General features: G+C 43.4%; 1 protein-coding gene across 1 annotated transcript in view; it reads right to left on the bottom strand.

Moving 5' to 3' along the window:
* LOC126194722 (putative helicase MOV-10) overlaps window positions 1–24,827 on the bottom strand; it is a 348,426-nt gene that overhangs the window by 47,806 nt on the left and 275,793 nt on the right. Inside the window, exons 13-14 of the mRNA XM_049932971.1 lie at window positions 20,653–20,789; window positions 769–891 (exon numbers count right to left, since the gene is read on the bottom strand). Of these exons, the coding sequence (XP_049788928.1) occupies window positions 769–891; window positions 20,653–20,789 (260 nt within the window). The remainder of the gene's footprint in view (window positions 1–768; window positions 892–20,652; window positions 20,790–24,827) is intronic.

Here is a 24,827-nt window from a genome sequence, read left to right on the forward strand (position 1 = left end):
TTAGGCCTTCTTAATACGACAGTCTGATGAAAAAATGTGCTTGCAGTGATAAGAGTGAAACTGATTTATTCATTTGGAAGAGGTCAGTATTGTGAAGACAGCAATATTTTTATTGGCCCTTGACAGTTCTAGAGGGAACTGTCAAAATCTCTGCGGTGAGAGCAACAAATTTTGTTGTACCAAATTCACAGTCATTAAGTCATCACGAACGCTCATAGCCATCAGATGCAAACTAAGAACCCATCCAACTATGCTTCATTCTGTCAGCAAGGGAGATCACTGGCTTGTGACATTACAGAGAGAAAATGATTATTTCAGTCTATGAACATAAACTGAATTGTGTTCCCCAAAAACAAAAAACAATCAAATGTCACCACAAGTAGTATGCTGTTTCACTGTGAATCAGTGATCTATGCATAAGGTCAATTACCCTTTGGCTTGAGTTGCAAAAATGTGTGTATAGCTGGAAACACATCCACATATCATGAATCAGATAACAGACAATAAGTACAGTCTCACACTGTATGTAATGCCATTGGCTCAGAAATGGTGGTAATACTTTTATTATGAAACTGTAACCCCATTTTTAAACAACAAGTAAATCATCAAGTTTGGTGCCTACAGCATGTCGTGAGAAATTGATTATTATTTTCCAGGGAATTTTACCCATCTGACTGCAACAACAGCTTGCACACCAAATGAAGTTCTTATACTAACAGAAAGTACCAATCTAACAACCAAAGATACAAAAAACACAGAGATACATACCTGCCACAGAAGACAAGAGTGATGACCACAATGCGATATTTGCATAATTCTTCGCGGCTGGGAAAGTAATACATTCCTTCAGATCTATTACTGTAATCGTAAATATCTGCAGGAACTGTATCCCTGGAAACAGAACAAAATTAGAGTGAGTTTTGTTTATTGTTACAACCTTCAAGACAATTTTACAAGCCGGCCGAAGTGGCCGCGCGGTTCTGGCGCTGCAGTCTGGAACCGCGAGACCGCTACGGTCGCAGGTTCGAATCCTGCCTCGGGCATGGATGTGTGTGATGTCCTTAGGTTAGTTAGGTTTAACTAGTTCTAAGTTCTAGGGGACTAATGACCTCAGCAGTTGAGTCCCATAGTGCTCAGAGCCATTGAACAATTTTACATTTGAGCAGCAACATTCTAAGATGACAATTTAAACAATTATGAACTACAATGATAATTTCTTTTGTTGATAGCACAATGTATTTCAAGAATTTATTCCATTTTCAAGTGCTGTGTAGTGTCTATAGATACCAAATATGTGATGCAAATGTGTGAAAGAGTGTGTGTGTGTGTGTGTGTGTGTGTGTGTGTGTGTGTGTGTGTGTGTGTGTGTGTGGAGAGAGAGTTGGAGAGTGCATGTCATTCAATATGTACTGTAATGCTGAGTAATAAAAACAATCTCAATCTGGATAATTCCAGTGCAGCTACAGAGAGGCCAGTCTCTATGAATAAGTACCACTGCACTAGACCCACCACATATGTATCCTATTTAGTCATTATTTATAATCAATCATTTTAGGTATGAAATATATGTCACTAAACGTTCATGGGATTGCATATACACTTACGAGTAACTGAAAGATATGGCTGGTGTGCTGTAAAAACAAAAAAGTCTGTAGGAAGCTGCTAAATCGCTACCAGCAAGTTGATCTCTTTCAATGAAATTTCTCAAAATTGAAGGACATGAAAGGAAAAGACGTGTTACACAAAGTTTCTAACACAGTAAATAACACAGAGAGCCTTTCACTCTTCAATTCCTAGATTCTCATAGAGGAAGTGCAATAACAGGAATGTCAAGTAACTGAAAGAACTTCAAATTATGGCTCAAGAGTCACAAGAAAAATGACAGACCAAAATAAAACTATAGAGTTAAATAACGTGTACTGTCTAACATACATGTACCTGGACTTCCTTACACAGGCACAAGCAATAGAAATACGACTTTACAATGACTGGACAAAAAAAGTCAAACAGAACACACCGCAGAAAGAAATCAGTTATGATGATGTCATGTTTCTTCCATCCACGTAAGTCTTCAAAGTAACCACAGCACACCCTTGACCACAACATATGGGAAAAAACCTATATCTGCATTGTTAGCTGGGCAAAATTTGGAAAATTCAGATTTCTAGTATTACGCGATAAGAAAATTTCTCAAAAGGACTCTTGCATCAGAATATATAGTCCTGCTCCAAGTCCAAAGTCAAAGACGAGGATGAGAAGTCAGCAAGAAAATAACTTAGAACTTCTTCCTTGAACTATCAAGTAGTGTCCTGTGCTTAAGAATAGGTTGGCCATATGTAAGGAGACAGCACATTCTGTCCTAGTATTTCCCATCCAAATAGCCACAGAACTTCATTTCCCCAATTTCTCACTTGAATTGATACTCAGCAGCATGATACCTTGTTCCACTTGAGCAAAACCACTGTATCAAATTACTGTGCAACAAACAGTTGTTTTTTAATCAAATTTTGACCACCTGAAAAAATGTTCCTGTTCGAGTACAAAAGGGAGAATATCCTCCTCTTTAAAAGACTGACAGAGAAATGTAGAGAATCTGACTTTAATCCTCATTTTGCCTTTCCCACCAGAAACTCCATATATGTCCTTGGGGACAGTTTGCTTGGGTTTCCACCACTGGACAGGGACACTTTAAAATGTGGGTATAGAGGATGGAACAGTATTGTAGTACAACATGAAGCCTGTGTGCTAACATAACATGGTGCTCAAAGTCAATATTTGTTGTAATAAGCTACTAGTATATGACGAGAAATTAAGTAATGAGTTAGCGCGCATAAATAATTTGCAATATAGCGATGAGTACAACATCAAAGCAACTAAGATTAAATTATTATTATATACAGGTATTACAAAACAATCATGAAAGATCGTAATAGCTCAAGGTATAGGTGTAGCACCCAGACCTTGTGTTGCACTTTTGTTGCTCTGCAATACCGTGACTTGTACATGGTATTTTAAGAATGCAATAGTTTAGTTGTTAGTTATTCCCTTTTGCCACCTACATACATAACAACATGTAATTTGTTCACTGTTACTGTATTCTTATCACCAAACCTTGACTAATCTTCTGTATGCTTACTCAATGGTGATATTTTCCACACTGTACTTGCCTTATGACTGTTTTGGTAAGTTAGTACAGTTGATATACAACACTGTTAAAATCAAACAATGGAAACTCCAGGTAGGAACACCCACAATGTATGAAAAGATAGATTGCTACTTATCGTACAGAAGACATTTCAAGTTGCAGACAGGAATGATTAAAACATTCACATATAACTTTTGGCCACAGCCTTCGTCAGTACAGACACAGCACACTCACCAAATACAGCATCTTGGACCGGAATGCATCACTTAGGATGCAAGCAGCAAACTGGAGGGGTGGGGGGTGTCAGGTGGGGGGTGCCAGGTGGGGGGGGGTGCCAGGTGGGGGGGGGGTGCCAGGTGGGGGGGTGCCAGGTGGGGGGGGGTGCCAGGTGGGGGGGTGCCAGGTGGGGGGGGTGCCAGGTGGGGGGGGTGCCAGGTGGGGGGGGTGCCAGGTGGGGGGGGGGTGCCAGGTGGGGGGGGGTGCCAGGTGGGGGGGGGTGCCAGGTGGGGGGGTGCCAGGTGGGGGGGGTGCCAGGTGGGGGGGGGGTGCCAGGTGGGGGGGGTGCCAGGTGGGGGGGTGCCAGGTGGGGGGAGAGATGAATGTTGTCTGGTGGAGTGTGCATGGACTAGAATGCCAATAGGTGCAGCGTCAGGAGGTTGCGCGGCAGGGAGGTGGGGGAAAAAAGGAACACAGTAAGTGAGGAACAGGGAAAGACGGGTAGATGCATTGGCAGAGGGCTGCAAGGTAGATGAGAATGGGGAGGAGATGACAGGACACAGGGAGTGGAAACCGTTGGTGGGAAGTGTGGGGACAGTATGTTACTGTAGGTTGTGGCCTCAAGCTTCAGTAACATACTGTAAGTAAAAAAATATAGAAGGGAATTTATTATTCCAATACACTCTGGTTTGGATTATGTGAGTTATATAATTACATTGCAGATTGTGCATATTGCATTGTTTTGCATACTCATTGGATGTAACTTCCTCCTTATTCCTTATATGCTGCTATTGTATTTCTGTATGTTTACTACTGCAGTTCCACTTGGTGTTCATAATAACTTTGCTCTTGACTTGTGAGTCTCAGTCATCTTTCATCTGTTGTGTGAATATGAGCCTGTGCAGTCTGTGCAACATGCAAGATATTTTATGTAAATCTTGTTGTATTTCTAAAATGCCAATTTATCACTTTCTTCTTGTCCCTAGAATGACATGTTATGACGTGACATTATACAGTATATTGCACATATGATGGAGACTTATTGAGATGTATCTGCATAAATATATTATATACAGGATGAACAATAATAAAACCGACAAACTACAGGGACTGGATTCCTGACTTGAAGTGGAAGAAAAAATGTCCTATGAATGTGTGTCTGGAAATTCTTGCCATGGTTGACGGTGCTGACGAATTAAAGTTTCTCTGACCATGTACCATGCGTTCCTCATGTGCTGCAGGCTGTGTGAGTGATGTAGTGTACTGTAAGCAGCAAAATGGTCTGGTATTCATGTTGGGAACAAGCTGAGGTGGTGTTTGTGTATGGCCAAACAGGCCAAAACCAGCATGGCTATACCAGAAAAAGTACCCTCACAGACACCAACCACATCACAACATTTCAAGCCCTTTTTGGGTGTTTGTGAGATCATGGGTCCTTTCACACAGGTGAAAGTGCAGGGAGGCAGTGAACTGTGCACACACCAGATTTGGAGGACCCAGTTCTACAGGATATTGAGGCAATCTCTAATACAAGCTCAAGGTAAGTGGCCCGCCAACATGGTGTAAGCCAAAGTATGATTAATACGTATCTTGCACGACAACTGCTACTATCCCTATCACCTGCAACAAGTGCAAGGATTATGAGCAGTGGATTCCCCTCTACGGGAATGATTTGTCAATGGTTTTTGCACCAACGCGTCACAATTATGGGATTTCTGTCATCAGTCCTCTTTGTGAATGAAGCAACCTTTAGCAGAACTGACATCATTAATTTGCATAATAAGCATCTGTGGGCTACAGACAGTCCTTGGGGAATGGTTGAGGCATCTCATCAGCATCAGTTCAGCATCAATGTGTGGGCAGTGATTCTTGGTGACAACATACTTGGATCAGTTGTTATTCCACAATGCCTTGATGGACAAATGTACCTCGATTTCCTGCGGAATACTCTGTCTGGGCTGCCTGAGAATGTGCCTTTGTCAACACGACAGGTTATGTGGTTTCTGCACAATAGAGCACCACCCACTTCCACATTACAGTTTGGTGACACATTACCTTCCCCCACATTGGATATTACACAGAGGCCCTGTAGGATGGCTTGCTAGATAACCGCACTTAAACCCCCTAGACTTTTACGTCTGTGGGCATCTGAAAAGCATTATGTATGTTGAACCAGTTCCTGATGTGCAGACCCTTCAACAGGATGATCACATCACCTGTGACGCTATTCGGAGAGAGGCTGGAATGTGCAAAATAGTGCGGCAATCTATGATGTGATGTATGAATGTGTGCATTACATCCCATGGAGGTCACTTTGAACATCTGTTATGACGTGGAAGTGATGCAATTACCTGTCCCTGTAGTCTGTTGGTTTTATTAATGCTCATCCTGTATATCCATGTTTTGTAAATATGTAGCCACCCTATTATACCTGATTTAATTATACTTTTATTTTTGATCTATAAAGATATGGTGATGGCAACTTAGATTTGCCAAAATTGGTCATCATAAATAAGATTATAATTAGTGATCTTTGCTGCTGAAGTTTTTACTTCTGCATTTTGTACTACTATAGATCACCCCCAAACTTGAATGATGTCAAGTGTATATCACAAAGCTCGCTCGATAAAATGTCAATGATCACCTTTAAAACATCACACTGGTTGCTTCACACCAAAGCAGGTGGTATGGAACTGGTACCAGGCAGTTTCGTGGCCTTCTAATGCTGGCGAAAGTCACTGTACTGAAGTGGTGTGTATGTGCTAGTTGATTTTACAGAATGCACTCAGTAAGACAGGTTCACGTGGAGATGCAACAGGATGGCAGAAAAATTCTGTACTTTTTGAATGTACATTCGAATAACATTACCAGATTTGTTAGGGTATCTGTCAAATGTGTACACAAGGGATGGTGTTCAACTCACAGTCATGTAACATAGCATAAGGACATTGGTACTAACCAAACGAGGCCAGAGAAGAGTGTGATGCCTCGTCAGTGACAATCAGTTACTGCTGTCTGTGAATGCAGGTCCATCTCAGCCAGTTTCTAAGTGAACATTGCGAAGGCAGCTGCATGTGATGGACATCAGAGACTACTGGCTCTTAAATGAATACTGTATTGCTCACAGCAGCACGTGAAGGTTTATGCCTTCAATGGGTCAAACAGCACGGAAACTGGATAATAGTTGACTGGAGGCATAGAGTATGGTCTGAAGAGTCACAATTTTGCCTCTTTTGCCTTTAACCTACAAAGTGCTGAGTGTGTTCTTTAGCTCAAATATAGTTCCACAATGTTAGTTTTTTTACTCTGGTCCACTAATTCAGGGAATTGTGAACACAAAATGGGATATTTATTTCGACATTTTGGGTGACCAAGTGTGTGTCTTCCTGCTTCACCATCATGACGAAGATGTTGTGAACACTCCTGTCTCCAAAGATGACAACATGGCTGCACACACTCATTCCTGATTTTATCTACTGCCTGTCAACTGGCACACAAAATTATCCAATTTTAATTCGAGAACTTCAGGCTCTGTGATTCAGTGGGTAGAACATAGCACTCAACATTTCCCAAAAATTTGGTAGCTCACAGGATGTAATATGACATTTTCTTGAGGAACTAAGACCACTATTATGTCTAAATCAGAGTTACACAGTTGTAGCATATGCCTCCTAGGAGTGGGACTAAAAATTTTGCTTTGTTTTTGTGTGGCCTATTCTAATTTTAAATTGCATTCTCCGGGAGAGAACATTTCTGGTGTACAAAATGGAAAGTTAGAGGCATTTATTTAGAGACCAGTTTTAATAATACAATGTCGCAGCAGGCCAAGGAAACAAAGGGTCAACACAAGTTTTGCATACTGGAGCCACTTTCTCAATACCTAAGGCTGAGAGATACAACTGGCAAGCAAAATATTGCTTACTTCCTCTACTAGGGCACCCTCTGGTAAAGAAGCCATTCTGTGTCGCAAAATAGTGCCATATACTTCTCCTTTACATGATACGATCGTCACGGAAAACATGTTGCATAGGCTGCTGAAGACTGCTCACACTAATAACAGATTTTGCACAAAAAAAGAAGAGAATGTGACAATGGCTAGTGAGACAATATTACCCTCCACCACGACAGAGAGCCGATGATGAACCTGACATTTGGCGAAAGGAGTCAACCACATCATGTCACCACCACTATCTGCCATACCAGGCTTCCACCTTCACCAAACGGCTGGAACCTGTCTGTCACAGCAAAAGACTTCATTATTAAATGGTGGGAAACTGCTTGTTCAATGTTTTGTCATATCAGTCGTACTTACTGTAATTTCTCAGCAGCAAATTAACAAGAACCGAGGGTCAAGAGTTGTGTAAATGGATGCACTCCAACTGGAACTAATGAATGACATCCTTTTCAGGGCTTCGATAACTACCATCATGCCCTGATACAAAGGACAGCCTGCACAAGATCCTTCCCATCCCTCCAAAAGCGGTGTTCTGTCACCCACATAACCTACATGACATCCTGGTCTACATCTACGTGATTACTCTGCCATTCACAATGAAGTGCCTGGCAAAGGGTTCAATGAACCACCTTCATGCTGTCTCTCTACCGTTCCACTCTCGAATGGCACACGGGAAAAATGAGCTCTTAAATTTTTCTGTGCGAGCCCTGATTCCTCTCATTTTATTGTGATGATAATTTCTTCCTATGTAGATGGGTGCCAACAGAATGTTTTCGCAATCGGAGGAGAAAACTGGTGATTGAAATTTCATGAGAAGATCCCGTTGCAACGAAAATCACCTTTGTTTTAATGACTGCCACTCCAATTCATGTATCATGTCTGTGACATTATATCCCCTATTTCGCGATAATAAAAAATGAACTGCCCTTCTTTGTACTTTTTCTATGTCATCCGTCAGTTCCACCTGATGTGGATCCCACACCACACAGCAATACTCCAGAATAGGGTGGACAAGCGTAGTGTTAGCAGTTTTTTTGGTAGACCTGTTGCATCTTCTAAGTGTTCTGCCTATGAATCACAGTCTTTGGTTTGCTCTACCCACAAAATTATCTATGTGATCGCTCTGCATCCTTAACGGTTTAATGTTACAAAGCAATATGAAATGGAATGATCATGTAAGGACCATACTAGAGGAGGCAAATGGTAGAGTTTGGTTTATGAGAAGAGTTTTAGGAAAGCATGGTTCATCTGTAAAGGTGATGGTGTATACAACACTAGGCTACATTCTTTCTGAGAAATGCTATTGAGAAAATATAGAGAACAGGCATTTGCAGCTGACTGCAGAACACTTTTACTGCCATAACCAACGTTTTGCATTAGCACCACAAAGGTGAGATGAGAGGAATTAGGGATTGTACGGAGGCTTATGGACAATTCTGCTCTATTTCTGAGTGGAACAGGAAAGGAAATAACTAGCAGTGGTACAAGGGACCCACTGCTGTGTACCATATGGTGGCTTGTGGAGTATATGTGCAGACACAGATGAAGCTGTCTTCCCCAATAACAATAGTGTCTTTTAGCAGGATAACTGTCCAAGTCACAAGGTCAGAATTGTGCAACAGTGGTTCGGGCAGCATTATAGTGAACTCCCGCTGATGTCTTGGTCACCAAATTCGCTCAATCTGAACCCAATGGAACACACCAACTCCCCATCCAGAAGTCATAGGCCCATAATGTGACTGAAGACACATCTGGTGCCAGATACCTCCAGGAAACTACTACGGATTTGTCATCCCTTCCATCGAGAATCACTGCTATATTTTGTTCAGAAGGTAGACCAACATTCTACTAGGCAGATGGTCATAGTGTTTTAACTAAGCAGTGTATCTTTGTAGGGATGCGGGAATGATTTGTCATGTCCAGATACTCTGTCTTCGAGAGTAGTTTATGGCTTTGTCCTCACAAACCAAAAGGGTACAGGCTTCTCAGTATTTCCCAGTATACAGTTAGCACTGAAAGAACTGAACTGCCACACACCTGTCCCGAGGGCACTGGCCATAATACCACAGAACATGTGGCTTCCGACATTACCCAGAGGCTTTCGGGGTGCATGTGCCAACACTACAGTAGTCTGTATTTGCAAATATTTTTTTTCTTTTTTTGATTAACTGTGAATTTGTTTGCGAAAATGTATAACAAACACTATATGCAACATATCAAAAAATGACAACAGAACATGTTAATGTACACTTGTGAGAGAAAATATTATTGTATGTAGGAACTGGTTAATTATTTATAAAACTGTTTCTTTTTCAATCAAGATGACATATCTGATACTTTGTAAATGATCTATGCATGAACAACTAACAACTGACTGTGAAGAGGAGTCACTGTCATTTATATGGAGGACAACTCCAGATTTCACCATGTAACCTGTGGCTGCTGTATCCATTGAGCACAGAGGCGTTAACAAATTAAAAATGTCTCTCGTCTAGACACAAGCACGAGTCAGCCTTCTGCTAACAGTTTAAACTTCACCACACTTATTCCGAGCAAACCAAAGTTAACATATCAGTATAGTAGCCGCTTGTCAGCCAATTAAATTTTTGTCTCTATCGTCAGTCTACAAGTCCAAATGGGGAGAACCAAGAAGACCTTAGCAATACACTCTAGCAGCCCCTAATGTGTGTAAAAGACACATCATCATCTAATGTGAAAGTTACCATATAGAGTTCTTGTTTTATTCCTGTTTTCCAGACAATTCATCTTTCCTTCCGTGTAGTTTTCTGCTTCACCCAGATGGAGCTTTTTCAGACTGTAGCAAATGAATCTTTGGCAAATTTTTATAGAATTTAGACGAGACTTCAACACAACACACAAGAGGCTACACACAAACTGTAAATTTGTGCCAACATGTGAGCCACAGGTATATTCAATACAATTTACACTGAAAGCAAAATGTGACAAATAAGGACATACATACATTACTGGTCTGCTAAGACCACAGCACCTAGAACACCCAAGAATCTACACATGCTAAGCAGGTCTTGTTAAAATATTCTTACAAAACAAAGTTTTGCCAAGCTTAACAAGGACACACACACACACACACACACACACACACACACACACACACACACACACAATGTGCTACATATAATCACCTCACAATTAAAGACTGGCAGTTAAAAAGCCTATGCTAAATGTGTATCAAAAGGTAATTTCACTCAAGGAAACTACAAAATTGACTTATTGCTTGCCAGAACCTTCAGGAGAGGCAATTTTTATTACTGCCAGTGTATGCATGATAGTACATGACACTTGGCTCTGGCTTTTGCAACTATTAGTTCTCTCTTCGGGGAAGAAGGCACTACTCCTTAAGGTTAGAAATAATGTTACTGAAATCCAGAATGGGGTCCCAAACTAACGTGTTTCTAGGTGTGGCTGTAGAAAAAGCTATACCATTAAGAAATTATGTAAATGGGATGGAAATTGGTAGGTGAGATGTACATGAACAGACAATCAAATGATTCAGTTTCATGAATATTGGTTAACTTATTCAAGAGAAAGAGCTTCACAAATTTAGCAAGTCAATGACACACTGATCCACCTCTATCCTTATTGAAGCAGTTACTCAACATGGCAACAGTTGATAAGAGATATTTGACATCCTTCTGAGGGATAACATGCCTATTCTGTCCAATACGTGCCTTAGATTGTGAAAATTCCAGTATGGTTGAAGAGCCCTGCCCATAATGCTCCAAAAATTCTCAATTGGGAAGAGATCCAGTGACCCAGGTGGCAAAGGTACACAGTCTGGCAAGCACAGAGACAAGCGGTAGAAAATCTCACTGTGTGGAAGCAGATATAATCTCCCTGAAATGTAAGCCCGGGATGGGTTGCCATTTATAGCAACAAAATGGGCCGTAGAATATTGTCAACGTACCGCTGTACTATAATGGTGCTGCAGATGACAACCAATGTGGTAAGTAGGACTCATTGCTAAAGATAATTCTACTCCAGTTAATATCATTACATACCGAAGACATGTCTGAAGACACCACAGACAGTGATGGTATACCAAACTGACTGTTGTCCGCCATACGGTCTGGTAACTAGGAGTGATTGCCTGGGGTGTCATTTCTTTTCACTGCAGGATCCCTTTGCTTGCCAACTGTGGCACCCTTACAACAGAGTGGTACACTATGCTCTGTTTTGTTGCCCTTCATAGTAAGCCATCCCGGGCATACATTTCCATCAAGGCAATGATGGTATACCAAACTGACTGTTGTCCGCCATATGGTCTGGCGTCGGAAGAATTTCGCGGCATTTTCCCTCCGAGCAATATCATAGGCTGCAGCTGAGTGCCTACGTCAGCATCAATGAGGTAAACGAATCCCAGCGATGTCTAGTGACGTAGTAGTGACGTTTGACGCTGGTTACATGCAAAGGGTAAAATGAATGCATGTTAAGAAACCATAGTTTGAGCATCAGCTAAAAGGAAAACGAGGTGAGCCTAGTTATTTATTTCTTATTTTTGATGGTATTATTTATATAATGAATTGCTGTGTGTAGGTGGGCATTGTCTTGGTGAAATGTATGCCCAGGATGGCTTACTATGAAGGGCAACAAAACAGGGCATAGTGTACCACTCTGTTGTAAGGGTGTAATAATCCCAAAATTATCTCCCACAATTCTGTACCTCCCAATCAAAAAACATTCATAGCTGTAGTCTATGCACAGACGAAATTTGAGTTTTTGAAATGATAGGATTTTTTTTTAATTTTATTTTATTTTTTTATATATTCTAAAATGTCTGTCATTAAAATGGAGTATATGAATATTTTGGGAACACTTAAGTAACTAAGTGCAAACTGAATTTATACCAGTACTGTATTTTATTCCTTCTTGTTCCTACAGCTTCTATAATAACTTTTGGTTTAATTATTTTGCAACTATCCTGCATGACCCCCTTTCCAACCAACTTGCACCATAGGGTGGTGGGTTTTTGGGTTCCGCTAAATAGGTCAAGTGTGCACTACACACAGGAGGTGACTACACGGGTAGCAGGGGCTGTGTGGTGTGGACTGGGCGGTTGTTTAGGTTAGACAGTCTCGGGAATGATCGAAAGGGCTCCAGTCCCAAAGGGTACAGGGCAAAGAAACGACAAGAATCGAGCAAGCAACAGTCGATATTGTTGTTGTAAATTGTTGTAGCTGTGTTGGAAAAGTACCAGAGCTTCAAGTGCTGATAGAAAGCACTGAAGCTGAAATCGTTATAGGAACAGAAAGCTGGCTAAAGCCAGAGATAAATTCTGCCGAAATTTTTACAAAGGCGCAAACCGTGTTGAGAAAGGATGGATTAAATAAAGTAGGTTTATTCCCACGAAGTAATGAGTGCTGTCGACGAAGGATCTCAGATTGATTCCATATTCCTAGATTTCCAAGAAGCCCTTGATACCGTTCCTCACAAGTGACTATTAATCAAGAAAGAAGACAAAGTAAATATTCCAGGATTCGAAACCAGGAAAGCTGTTAGCATGAGTGACATAAAAGTAGATGTCGTAGGTGTTACGAAACAATCAAATCCCTTTAGAAAGGGAAGTCTTCTGGTCCAGATGATATACCAATCAGGTTCCTTTCAGAGTATGCAGACTCAATAGCGCCTTTCTTAGCAATCATATACAACTTCTCACTTGAAGGGTCTGTTCCTAAAGGCTGGAAAGTAGCACAGGTCACACCAATATTCAAGGAAGGAAATAGGGGTAACCCATTGAATTACAGACCCATATCACTGACCTCAATTTGCAGTAAGATTTTAGAGCATATACTGTACTCTAACATTATGAAGCACCTTGAAGAAAATGACTTATTGATACATAACCAACACAGATTCAGAAAATATTGTTCTTGTGCAACATAGCAAGCTCTTTATTCCCACAAAGTAATGAGTGCTGTCGACGAAGGATCTCAGATTGATTCCATATTCCTAGATTTCCAAGAAGCCCTTCATACCGTTCCTCACAAGCGACTATTAATCAAATTGTATATCTAAAAACAAAGATGATGTGACTTACCAAACGAAAGCGCTGGCACGTCGATAGACACACAAACAAACACAAACATACACACAAAATTCAAGCTTTCGCAACAAACTGTTGCCTCATCAGGAAAGAGGGAAGGAGAGGGAAAGACGAAAGGATGTGGGTTTTAAGGGAGAGGGTAAGGAGTCATTCCAATCCCGGGAGCGGACAGACTTACCTTAGGGGGAAAAAAGGACAGGTATACACTCGCGCACACACACACACACACACACACACACACACACACACACACACACACACACACACACACACACACACACACACATATATCCATCCACACATATACAGACACAAGCAGACATATTTAAAGACAAAGAGTTTGGGCAGAGATGTCAGTCGAGGCGGAAGTGCAGAGGCAAAGATGTAGTTGAATGACAGGTGAGGTATGAGTGGCGGCAACTTGAAATTAGCGGAGATTGAGGCCTGGTGGATAACGGGAAGAGAGGATATATTGAAGAGCAAGTTCCCATCTCCGGAGTTCGGATAGGTTGGTGTTAGTGGGAAGTATCCAGATAACCCGGACGGTGTAATACTGTGCCAAGATGTGCTGGCCGTGCACCAAGGCATGTTTAGCCACAGGGTGATCCTCATTACCAACAAACACTGTCTGCCTGTGTCCATTCATGCGAATGGACAGTTTGTTGCTGGTCATTCCCACATAGAACGCGTCACAGTGTAGGCAGGTCAGTTGGTAGATCACGTGGGTGCTTTCACACGTAGCTCTGCCTTTGATCGTGTACAACTTCCGGGTTACAGGACTGGAGTAGGTGGTGGTGGGAGGGTGCATGGGACAGGTTTTACACCGGGGGCGGTTACAAGGGTAGGAGCCAGAGGGTAGGGAAGGTGGTTTGGGGATTTCATAGGGATGAACTAAGAGGTTACGAAGGTTAGGTGGACGGCGGAAAGACACTCTTGGTGGAGTGGGAAGGATTTCATGAAGGATGGATCTCATTTCAGGGCAGGATTTGAGGAAGTCGTATCCCTGCTGGAGAGCCACATTCAGAGTCTGATCCAGTCCAGGAAAGTATCCTGTCACAAGTGGGGCACTTTTGTGGTTCTTCTGTGGAAGGTTCTGGGTTTGAGAGGATGAGGAAGTGGCTCTGGTTATTTGCTTCTGTACCAGGTCGGGAGGGTAGTTGCGGGATGCGAAAGCTGTTGTCAGGTTGTTGGTGTAATGCTTCAGCGATTCCGGACTGGAGCAGATTCGTTTGCCACGAAGACCTAGGCTGTAGGGAAGGGACCGTTTGATGTGGAATGGGTGGCAGCTGTCGTAATGGAGGTACTGTTGCTTGTTGGTGGGTTTGATGTGGACGGACGTGTGAAGCTGGCCATTGGACAGGTGGAGGTCAACATCAAGGAAAGTGGCATGGGATTTGGAGTAGGACCAGGTGAATCTGATGGAACCAAAGGAGTTGAGGTTGGAGAGGAAATTCTGGAGTTGTTCTTCACTGTGAGTCCAGATCATGAAGATGTCATCAATAAATCTGTACCAAACTTTGGGTTGGCAGGCCTGGGTAACCAAGAAGGCTTCCTCTAAGCGACCCATGAATAGGTTGGCGTACGAAGGGGCCATCCTGGTACCCATGGCGGTTCCCTTTAATTGTTGGTACGTCTGGTCTTCAAAAGTGAAGAAGTTGTGGGTCAGGATGAAGCTGGCTAAGGTAATGAGGAAAGAGGTTTTAGGTAGCGTGGCAGGTGATCGGCGTGAAAGGAAGTGCTCCATCGCAGCGAGGCCCTGGACGTGCGGGATATTTGTGTATAAGGAAGTGGCATCAATGGTTACAAGGATGGTTTCTGGGGGTAACGGATTGCGTAAGGATTCCAGGTGTTCGAGAAAGTGGTTGGTGTCTTTGATGAAGGATGGGAGACTGCATGTAATGGGTTGAAGGTGTTGATCTACGTAGGCAGAGATACATTCTGTGGGGGCTTGGTAACCAGCTACAATGGGGCGGCCGGGATGACTGGGTTTGTGAATTTTAGGAAGAAGGTAGAAGGTAGGGGGTGCAGGGTGTCGGTGGGGTCAGGAGGTTGATGGAGTCAGGTGAAAGGTTTTGTAGGGGGCCTAAGGTTCTGAGGATTCCTTGAAGCTCCGCCTGGACATCAGGAATGGGATTACCTTGGCAAACTTTGTATGTGGTGTTGTCTGAAAGCTGACGCAGTCCCTCAGCCACATACTCCCGACGATCAAGTACCACGGTCGTGGAACCCTTGTCCGCCGGAAGAATGACGATGGACCGGTCAGCCTTCAGATCACGGATAGCCTGGGCTTCAGCAGTGGTGATGTTGGGAGTAGGATTAAGGTTTTTTAAGGAGGATTGAGAGGCAAGGCTGGAAGTCAGAAATTCCTGGAAGGTTTGGAGAGGGTGATTTTGAGGAAGAGGAGGTGGGTCCCGCTGTGACGGAGGATGGAACTGTTCCAGGTAGGGTTAAATTTGGATAGTGTCTTGGGGAGTTGGATCATTAGGGGTAGGATTAGGATCATTTTTCTTCGTGGCAAAGTGATACTTTCAGCAGAGAGTACGAGTGTAGGACAGTAAATCTTTGACGAGGGCTGTTTGGTTGAATCTGGGAGTGGGGCTGAAGGTGAGGCCTTTGGAAAGGACAGAGGTTTCGGATTGGGAGAGAGGTTTGGAGGAAAGGTTAACTACTGAATTAGGGGGTTGTGGTACCAGATTGTGTTGATTGGAATTTTGAGGTTTTGGAGGGAGTGGAGCTGGAAGTGGGAGATTGAGTAGATGGGAGAGACTGGGTTTGTGTGCAATGAGAGGTGGTTGAGGTTTGCTGGAAAGGTTGTGAAGGGTGAGTGAGTTGCCTTTCCGGAGGTGGGAAACCAGGAGATTGGATAGTTTTTTGAGGTGACGGGTGGCATGCTGTTCTAATATTAATCAAATTGCTTGCATATGGAGTATTGTCTCAGTTGTGTGACTGGATTCATAATTTACTCTCAGAGATGTCACAGCTTGTAGTGATAAGACGGTAAATCGAGTAGAACAGAAGCGATATCTGGTGTTTTGCAAGGTAGTGTCGTAGGCCCTCTGCTGTTCCTGATTTACATAAATGATCTAGGTGATAATCTGAGCAGCCCCCTTAGATTGTTTGCAGGCGACAATGTAATGTACTGTCTAGTAAAATCATCAGACGATCAATTCAAATGACAAAATGATCTAGAGAGAATTTCTGTATGGTGCAAAAAGTGGCAATTGGCACTGAACATACATTTATACATACATACATTAATCGTTGTTCCACAGATCATGAATAAGACATTTCATAATGATGTGTATCGTGTCATTTTAACATAAGTTTTCTTTACAAAAACAGTTGATTAATTTTTTTTTTTTTTACTGTTATTACTTCATATCTAAGAATTCATCTATAGAGTAGAAGGGGTTGTCATTCAGAAATTCTTTTAATTTGCTTTTATATGTTGGTAGGTTATCTGTCAGACTTTGAATACTATTTCGCAAATGACCAAATATTTTTGTGGCAGCATAATTCAACAATTTCTGTGCCAAAGTGAGATTTAATCCAGAATAGTGAATATCATCCTTTCTTCTAGTGTTGTAGCTTTGCACTTCACTGTTATTTTTGAATTGGGATGGTTTATTAATGACAAATTTCATAAGTGAATATATGTATTGTGAAGGTACTGAGAATATCCCGAGTTCCTTAAATAAATGTCTGCAAGGTGATCTTTGGTGGGCTCCAGCTATTATTCTGATTACACACTTTTGTGCAATGAATACTTTCTCTCTTAATGACAAATTTACCCAAAACATGATGCCATATGAAAGCAGTGAATGAAAATAGGCGTAGTAAGCTAATTTACTGATATGTTTATCACCAAAATTTGCATTTGCATTTGCATTTGTTCCAATTCAATTTCTCATCAATGCACACACCCAGAAATTATGAGTATTCTACCTTAGCAACAGACTTCCGTTCATAGTCTATATTTATCAATGGTGTTATGCCATTTACTGTACAGAATTGTATAAACTGTGTTTTCTCAAAATTTAGTGAAAGTCCATTTGCAGAGAACCACTTAATAATTTCCTGAAAGACATTATTTGCAATTTCCTCAGCTGATTCTTGCTTCTTGAGTGTGATTACTATACTTGTATCATCAACAAAAAGAACTAACTTTTCACCGTCATGAATACAGAGTGGCAAGTCATTAATATACACTCCTGGAAATGGAAAAAAGAACACATTGACACCGGTGTGTCAGACCCACCATACTTGCTCCGGACACTGCGAGAGGGCTGTACAAACAATGATCACACGCATGGCACAGCGGACACACCAGGAACCGCGGTGTTGGACGTCGAATGGCGCTAGCTGCGCAGCATTTGTGCACCGCCGCCGTCAGTGTCAGCCAGTTTGCCGTGGCATACGGATCTCCATCGCAGTCTTTAACACTGGTAGCATGCCGCGACAGCGTGGACGTGAACCGTATGTGCAGTTGACGGACTTTGAGTGAGGGCGTATAGTGGGCATGCGGGAGGCCGGGTGGACGTACCGCCGAATTGCTCAACACGTGGGGCGTGAGGTCTCCACAGTACATCGATGTTGTTGCCAGTGGTCGGCGGAAGGTGCACGTGCCCGTCGACCTGGGACCGGACCGCAGCGACGCACGGATGCACGCCAAGACCGTAGGATCCTACGCAGTGCCGTAGGGGACCGCACCGCCACTTCCCAGCAAACTAGGGACACTGTTGCTCCTGGGGTATCGGCGAGGACCATTCGCAACCGTCTCCATGAAGCTGGGCTACGGTCCCGCACACCGTTAGGCCGTCTTCCGCTCACGCCCCAACATCGTGCAGCCCGCCTCCAGTGGTGTCGCGACAGGCGTGAATGGAGGGACGAATGGAGACGTGTCGTCTTCAGCGATGAGAGTCGCTTCTGCCTTGGTGCCAATGATGGTCGTATGCGTGTTTGGCGCCGTGCAGGTGAGCGCCACAATCAGGACTGCATACGACCGAGGCACACAGGGCCAACACCCGGCATCATGGTGTGGGGAGCGATCTCCTACACTGGCCGTACACCACTGGTGATCGTCAAGGGGACACTGAATAGTGCACGGTACATCCAAACCGTCATCGAACCCATCGTTCTACCATTCCTAGACCGGCAAGGGAACTTGCTGTTCCAACAGGACAATGCACGTCCGCATGTATCCCGTGCCACCCAACGTGCTCTAGAAGGTGTAAGTCAACTACCCTGGCCAGCAAGATCTCCGGATCTGTCCCCCATTGAGCATGTTTGGGACTGGATGAAGCGTCGTCTCACGCGGTCTGCACGTCCAGCACGAACGCTGGTCCAACTGAGGCGCCAGGTGGAAATGGCATGGCAAGCCGTTCCACAGGACTACATCCAGCATCTCTACGATCGTCTTCATGGGAGAATAGCAGCCTGCATTGCTGCGAAAGGTGGATATACACTGTACTAGTGCCGACATTGTGCATGTTCTGTTGCCTGTGTCTATGTGCCTGTGGTTCTGTCAGTGTGATCATGTGATGTATCTGACCCCAGGAATGTGTCAATAAAGTTTCCCCTTCCTGGGACAATGAATTCACGGTGTTCTTATTTCAATTTCCAGGAGTGTATATTAAGGACAATAAGGGACCGAAGACTGAACCCTGTGGGACACCATACTTGATACCTCCCCAGTTAACAGGACTCAGCTGCTTTTTGTAGACTATCTGTACTGTTAATTTCATCCTTCTGGATTCTTCCAATTAAGTATGAATTAAACCATTTGTGCGCCTTCCCAATTATACCACAATACTTACGCTTATCTAGAATAATTTCATGATGCACACAATCAAAAGCCTTTGAGAGATCACAAAATATCACAATGGGTGATGTGCGAGGTCATCCGCATGGGTACTAAAAGAAATCTGATAAATTTTGGGTATACGATAAATCGCACATATTCGACTAAATACCTAGGATTTACAATTACGAGCAACTTAAATTGGAAATACAACACAGATAATATTGTGGGGAAGGCAAATCAAAGAGTGTGTTTGTTGGCAGAACTCTTAGAAGATGCGACAAACCCACTAAAGAGGCAGCCTACATTACACTTGTCCGTCCTCTGCTGGAATTTTGCTGATCAGTGTGGGATCCTTACCAGTTAGGATTGATGGAGGACATTGAAAAAGTGCAAAGAAGGGCAGCTGGTTTTGTGTTATTGAGCAATAGGAGTGAGAGAGCCACTGATATGATACGCGAGTTGGGGTGGCAGTCACTGAAACAAAGGCGGTTTTCTTTGCGGCGAGATCTATTTACGAAATTTCAATCATCATCCGAATGCGAAAATATTTTGTTGACACCCACCTACGTAGGGAGAAATGATGACCATCATAAAATAAGAGAAATCAGCTCTCAAATGGAAAGATTTAGGTGTTCCTTTTTCCCAAGCGCCATTCGAGAGTGGAATGGAAGAGTAGTAGTATGAAAATGGTTCGATGAACCCTCCGCCAGGCACTTAAGTGTGAATTGCAGAGTAACCATGGATATGTAGATGTAACAACTTGATTTTGGAAATTCTAGCTATAATACATACTTTATATCAACATTCATGACACATTTATTAACTTACAAAAAACAATTCTTCCATTATTCTCAAGATCAGTTAAAATCCGAGCAGATCAAATAAGTGTAATTACCCTATTCTTCAAATTTGTGGTTTATATGTTGCCAATTACAATAATATTTTCAATGGAAGTCTGTTCAGCATGTAACTGAAATGTATTTAAATATTCCCATCTAGCCAGGTTCAGACAAGAAGCTTTCAGATTAAAGTGGAGTCAAGTATATTGACATGCTTACGTATTTTCGTCTAAAACTTAAAATTCGTGTTGAAACATCTTCCACAAGATTTTTTTTTTTTTCGTTCTTTCCTCTTATTTCTGCAAAGACGCAACATGCATTGTGAGTAATTCTGTCCCATGTATGTTATTTTCTAAGCTTTCAGTCAACACTGAATAAAATGAATCATTTGAATCTGTTATTTAATGTGCTTCCTTGTTGATCTCAACTCTACCAAAAAATCCCAGAAGGAAGATCAAATAAAAGAGTGCGAATTTATTTTCCAAGTCACCTTTCCACTTATTTACAGGTAGGGACTTTGTATGCACATATTGTAAAGTTGTTTAGTCTAACTTTTTTATTTTATTTTAGCTACTAGCCACTCTACAAACGGAAAGAGCACTACTTTCTTACCAGTCTCGTGTAGAAGAATGCAGGCGCAGGAGTTCCTTAGTGGAACAGTGTGGAGCCAGTCGCTGAGCTACATTATCACATGCAGCATTGGACGGTGCTGCCACCAGGCAATAGGAGCCTGGCATCATTTTCTTCACCTAGGTTTAAGGCAATATCCAGATTACTTACATGTTACACTGGTCACCTTGCACGATATATTGTAATGACACTGGACAAGCTAGGTTATAAAATATATTTAAGCATGCTTGCATGTTGATCATTCACAGATGAATTCACAAACCAGAAAACAATATTTAGTTTGACAACTCAAGTATTTAACACATTTGTACTAAACATGCAAAAAGTCCTTAAACTGAAATTCTTGTATGGGATATGAGGAGTTATCATAGGTTCTGATAGCAACATTTTACATTCATTCTAAAGTCAAGTTTATTAAACTGTAATTTAGGTCAGTTTTTGCACTGTAATTGATGTCTTTGTTTCTTTTGAAATATAATGCATTATTTCTAATAAATCTCATCAAAAAAGTTTGTAGTGTGTATGGTGCTGCACACCACTCCAGAAGAGCTGTGTGTATCTATGTAGTGACAAATGACACTCCACGAACAAAAACAAGCTATAAAACAAATTATTCCATAAGAGAGCACAACTACTGTGCTGATTTATTGTTTTATTCACATATAGACACTAAGGGTCCTCAGTCAGATCATGCAGATATCATCAACGAATATGAATGAGGTGAGGACTTTGGGCTGACTGAAAACCTACAACTTCCTTCCTGAGGGTGAGAACGTACTATTCACATTCCTCCAGGTCATCACCAACTTCTCCCCATTCACTTCACTCAGTCCACCCCAGCCCAATAAACCACCTACTTCTATGTCGACATCCACCCTGCCAACCACCAACAATACTTCCACTTTTACAGCTGCCACCATTCCACACCAAGAAGTCCTCGCACCATCTGGCCACAAACGAGCACTCCTCTCATGACTCAGTACTACCGAGGACTGGAGCAACTGAATCACATCATGCATTCAGGTAGCCTCTCTCTCTGCACTGAAATGAAAAGTATTCACCCCATCCCTCTGACAGTGGTATTCCCCTGCTCCCACAGCTTACACAATGTCCTTGTCTGTCCCTACTCCACTCTTACTCCTCACTTCTTGTCTCATGGCTCATATCCCTGCAACAGATTTAAATGCAAGACCTGTCCTCCCACTACCACCTATTTCAGTCCTGTCATGAGCCTTTCTTATCCTATTAATGGCGAAGACACCTGTGAAAACAGCCATGTGATCTACCAACTTAGCTGCAATTACTGGGCTGCATTCTACACTCCTGGAAATGGAAAAAAGAACACATTGACACCGGTGTTTTTTTTTTTTTTGTTTGTGGTTTTAGGGCGCAAAACTGCTATGGTCATTAGCGCCCGGTCCGTGACTGAGGAAAGAATAAAAACCGAAAATAGAAAACAGCAAAAATGGGAACGAAACTCAAAGAATTGGAGACACTAAAAGCAGAAACAAGGCTTAAAAGTCCACTACAGAGAGGGCTTGATGGTCCCCCGATAAAACTTCAAATGACTGACGTCATTTCACTGTCACTAATAAACTGGAGAACGCGGTCGGCTGAGCGCGTGTCATCTGCTAAAATCAACGATAGATCAGGCGATAGCTGTAGACGGGAGCGTAACGGATTAAAATAGGGGCATTCAATTAAAAGGTGTCTGACCGTCCACAGCTGAGAGCAGTGGGGACAGAGTGGGGGAGGATCGCCGCTTAAAAGATGTCGATGGCTAAAAAGACAGTGCCCTATCCGGAGTCTAGCTAAAATTACCTCCTCCCGACGACGCGTTCGGGAGGAAGAGGTCCAAGCGCAAGGAAGGGCTTTCACTTCCCGCAATTTATTGCGGGGAAGTGTTGACCAATGCGCATGCCATAAATGAGCAACTTTGCGACATAAACCGCTCCGTAGATCGGTGAAGGGAAGCGACTGAATAGCTGGCCGAGGAAGAGAAACTGCAGCCTTGGCTGCTATATCAGCCGCCTCATTCCCACAGATACCAGCGTGTCCCGGGAGCCAGAGGAACGCCACCGAGACGCCCCCCAGGTGGAGCAAGCGCAGACAGTCCTGAATCCGGTGGACCAGAGGGTGCACAGGGTAAAGAGCTTGGAGACTGAGGAGAGAGCTGAGAGAATCTGAGCAGATTACGTACTGTATCCGCTGATGGCGGCGGATGTAGTGGACAGCCTGGAGAACAGCAAAAAGCTCCGCAGTATAAACCGAACACTGGTCGGGAAGCCGAAAGTGATGTGGGGCGTCGCCAACAATATAGGCACTCCCTACACCCAACGATGTTTTCGAGCCGTCGGTGTAAATAAAGGTGGCGTCCGTCATTTGTGCACATAGAGCAGCAAATGCCCGACGATAAACAAGTGAAGGTGTACCATCCTTGGGAAATTGACAAAGATCACGGAGCAGACAGATCCGGGGACGGAGCCAAGGCGGTGCTGTACCCCAAGTTGTCAAGAAGGTTTTAGGGAAGCGGAAGGAAAGAGAATGGAGCAGTTGACGGAAGCGGACTCCCGGGGGTAGTAGGGAGGAGGAGCGGCCTGCATACCCTACATCAAAGGAGGCGTCGAAAAAAGGGTCATGGGCTGGATTAGCAGGCATGGAAGACAGATGGCTAGCATAACGGCTCAGAAGGACCGCTCGCCGATTGGACAGCGGAGGTTCAGCAGTCTCAGCATAAAGGCTTTCCACAGGGCTAGTGTAAAAAGCACCAGACGCTAAACGTAATCCACGGTGGTGGATATAGTCGAGACGCCGAAGAATAGACGGCCGAGCAGAGGAGTAGACTATGCTTCCATAGTCCAATTTCGAGCGCACTAAGGCGCGATAGAGGCGGAGAAGGACCACTCGGTCCGCTCCCCAGGAGGTACCATTCAGGACACGGAGGGTGTTGAGCGTTCGCAGACAGCGAGCCGAAAGATAGGAAACGTGGGAGGACCAGCACAGTTTTCTGTCAAACATAAGACCCAAGAATTTAGTGACGTCTGAAAACGGAAGGTTGACAGGACCTAGATGTAAGGAGGGTGGAAGAAACTCCTTACGTCGCCAAAAATTAATACAAACGGTCTTACTGGGAGAAAAACGGAAGCCGGTTTCGAGGCTCCAAGAGTGGAGGCGATCGAGACATCCTTGAAGACGTCGTTCAAGAAGGCTGGTCCGTTGAGAGCTGTAGTAGATCGCAAAATCGTCCACAAAGAGGGAGCCCGAGACGTCAGGAAGGAGACAATCCATAATTGGGTTTATAGCGATGGCAAACAGGACAACACTCAGCACGGAGCCCTGGGGTACCCCGTTTTCTTGAGAGAAAGTACGGGAGAGAGTAGTGTTCACCCGCACCCTAAATGTTCGCTCTGCCATAAATTCGCGAAGAAAAAGGGGCAGCCGGCCTCGAAAGCCCCAAGAGAACAGTGTGCGGAGGATGCCTGTCCTCCAACAGGTATCGTATGCTCTCTCCAGATCAAAAAATATTGCTACCGTTTGGCGTTTCCGGAGAAAATTGTTCATGATATAAGTGGAGAGAGCGACAAGATGGTCAACTGCAGAGCGATGCTTTCGGAATCCGCATTGGGCAGGTGTTAAAAGATCGCGTGATTCCAGCCACCAAGCTAAACGGTAATTCACCATACGCTCCAAAATCTTACAGACACTACTCGTAAGAGAAATGGGGTGATAGCTAGAGGGGAGATGTTTGTCCTTTCCAGGTTTCGGAATGGGAACGACGATAGCTTCCCGCCATCGTCTGGGAAAAGTACTGTCGGTCCAAATTCGATTATAAAGGCGAAGGAGGTAACGCAGACTATGGGTTGATAAATGCATCAACATTTGGACATGGATACCATCCGATCCTGCGGCGGAGGAGCGAGAAGAAGAAAGGGCATGTTGGAGTTCCCGCATGGAGAAAACAGCATTGTAGCTTTCGTGATTTTGAGAGGAGAAAGCAAGATGTCGCACTTCCGCTGCACGTTTCTTCGGGAGAAACGCTGGCGGGTAATTTGAAGAGCTCGAGACCTCAGCAAAGTGCTGACCCAATGAGTTAGAAATTGCGACGGGGTCCACTAAGGTATCATGCGCGACAGTGAGCCCAGAGACCGGGGAGAAAC

This window comes from Schistocerca nitens, chromosome 7 (assembly GCF_023898315.1).
Source record: "Schistocerca nitens isolate TAMUIC-IGC-003100 chromosome 7, iqSchNite1.1, whole genome shotgun sequence".
Taxonomy (NCBI): domain Eukaryota; kingdom Metazoa; phylum Arthropoda; class Insecta; order Orthoptera; family Acrididae; genus Schistocerca; species Schistocerca nitens.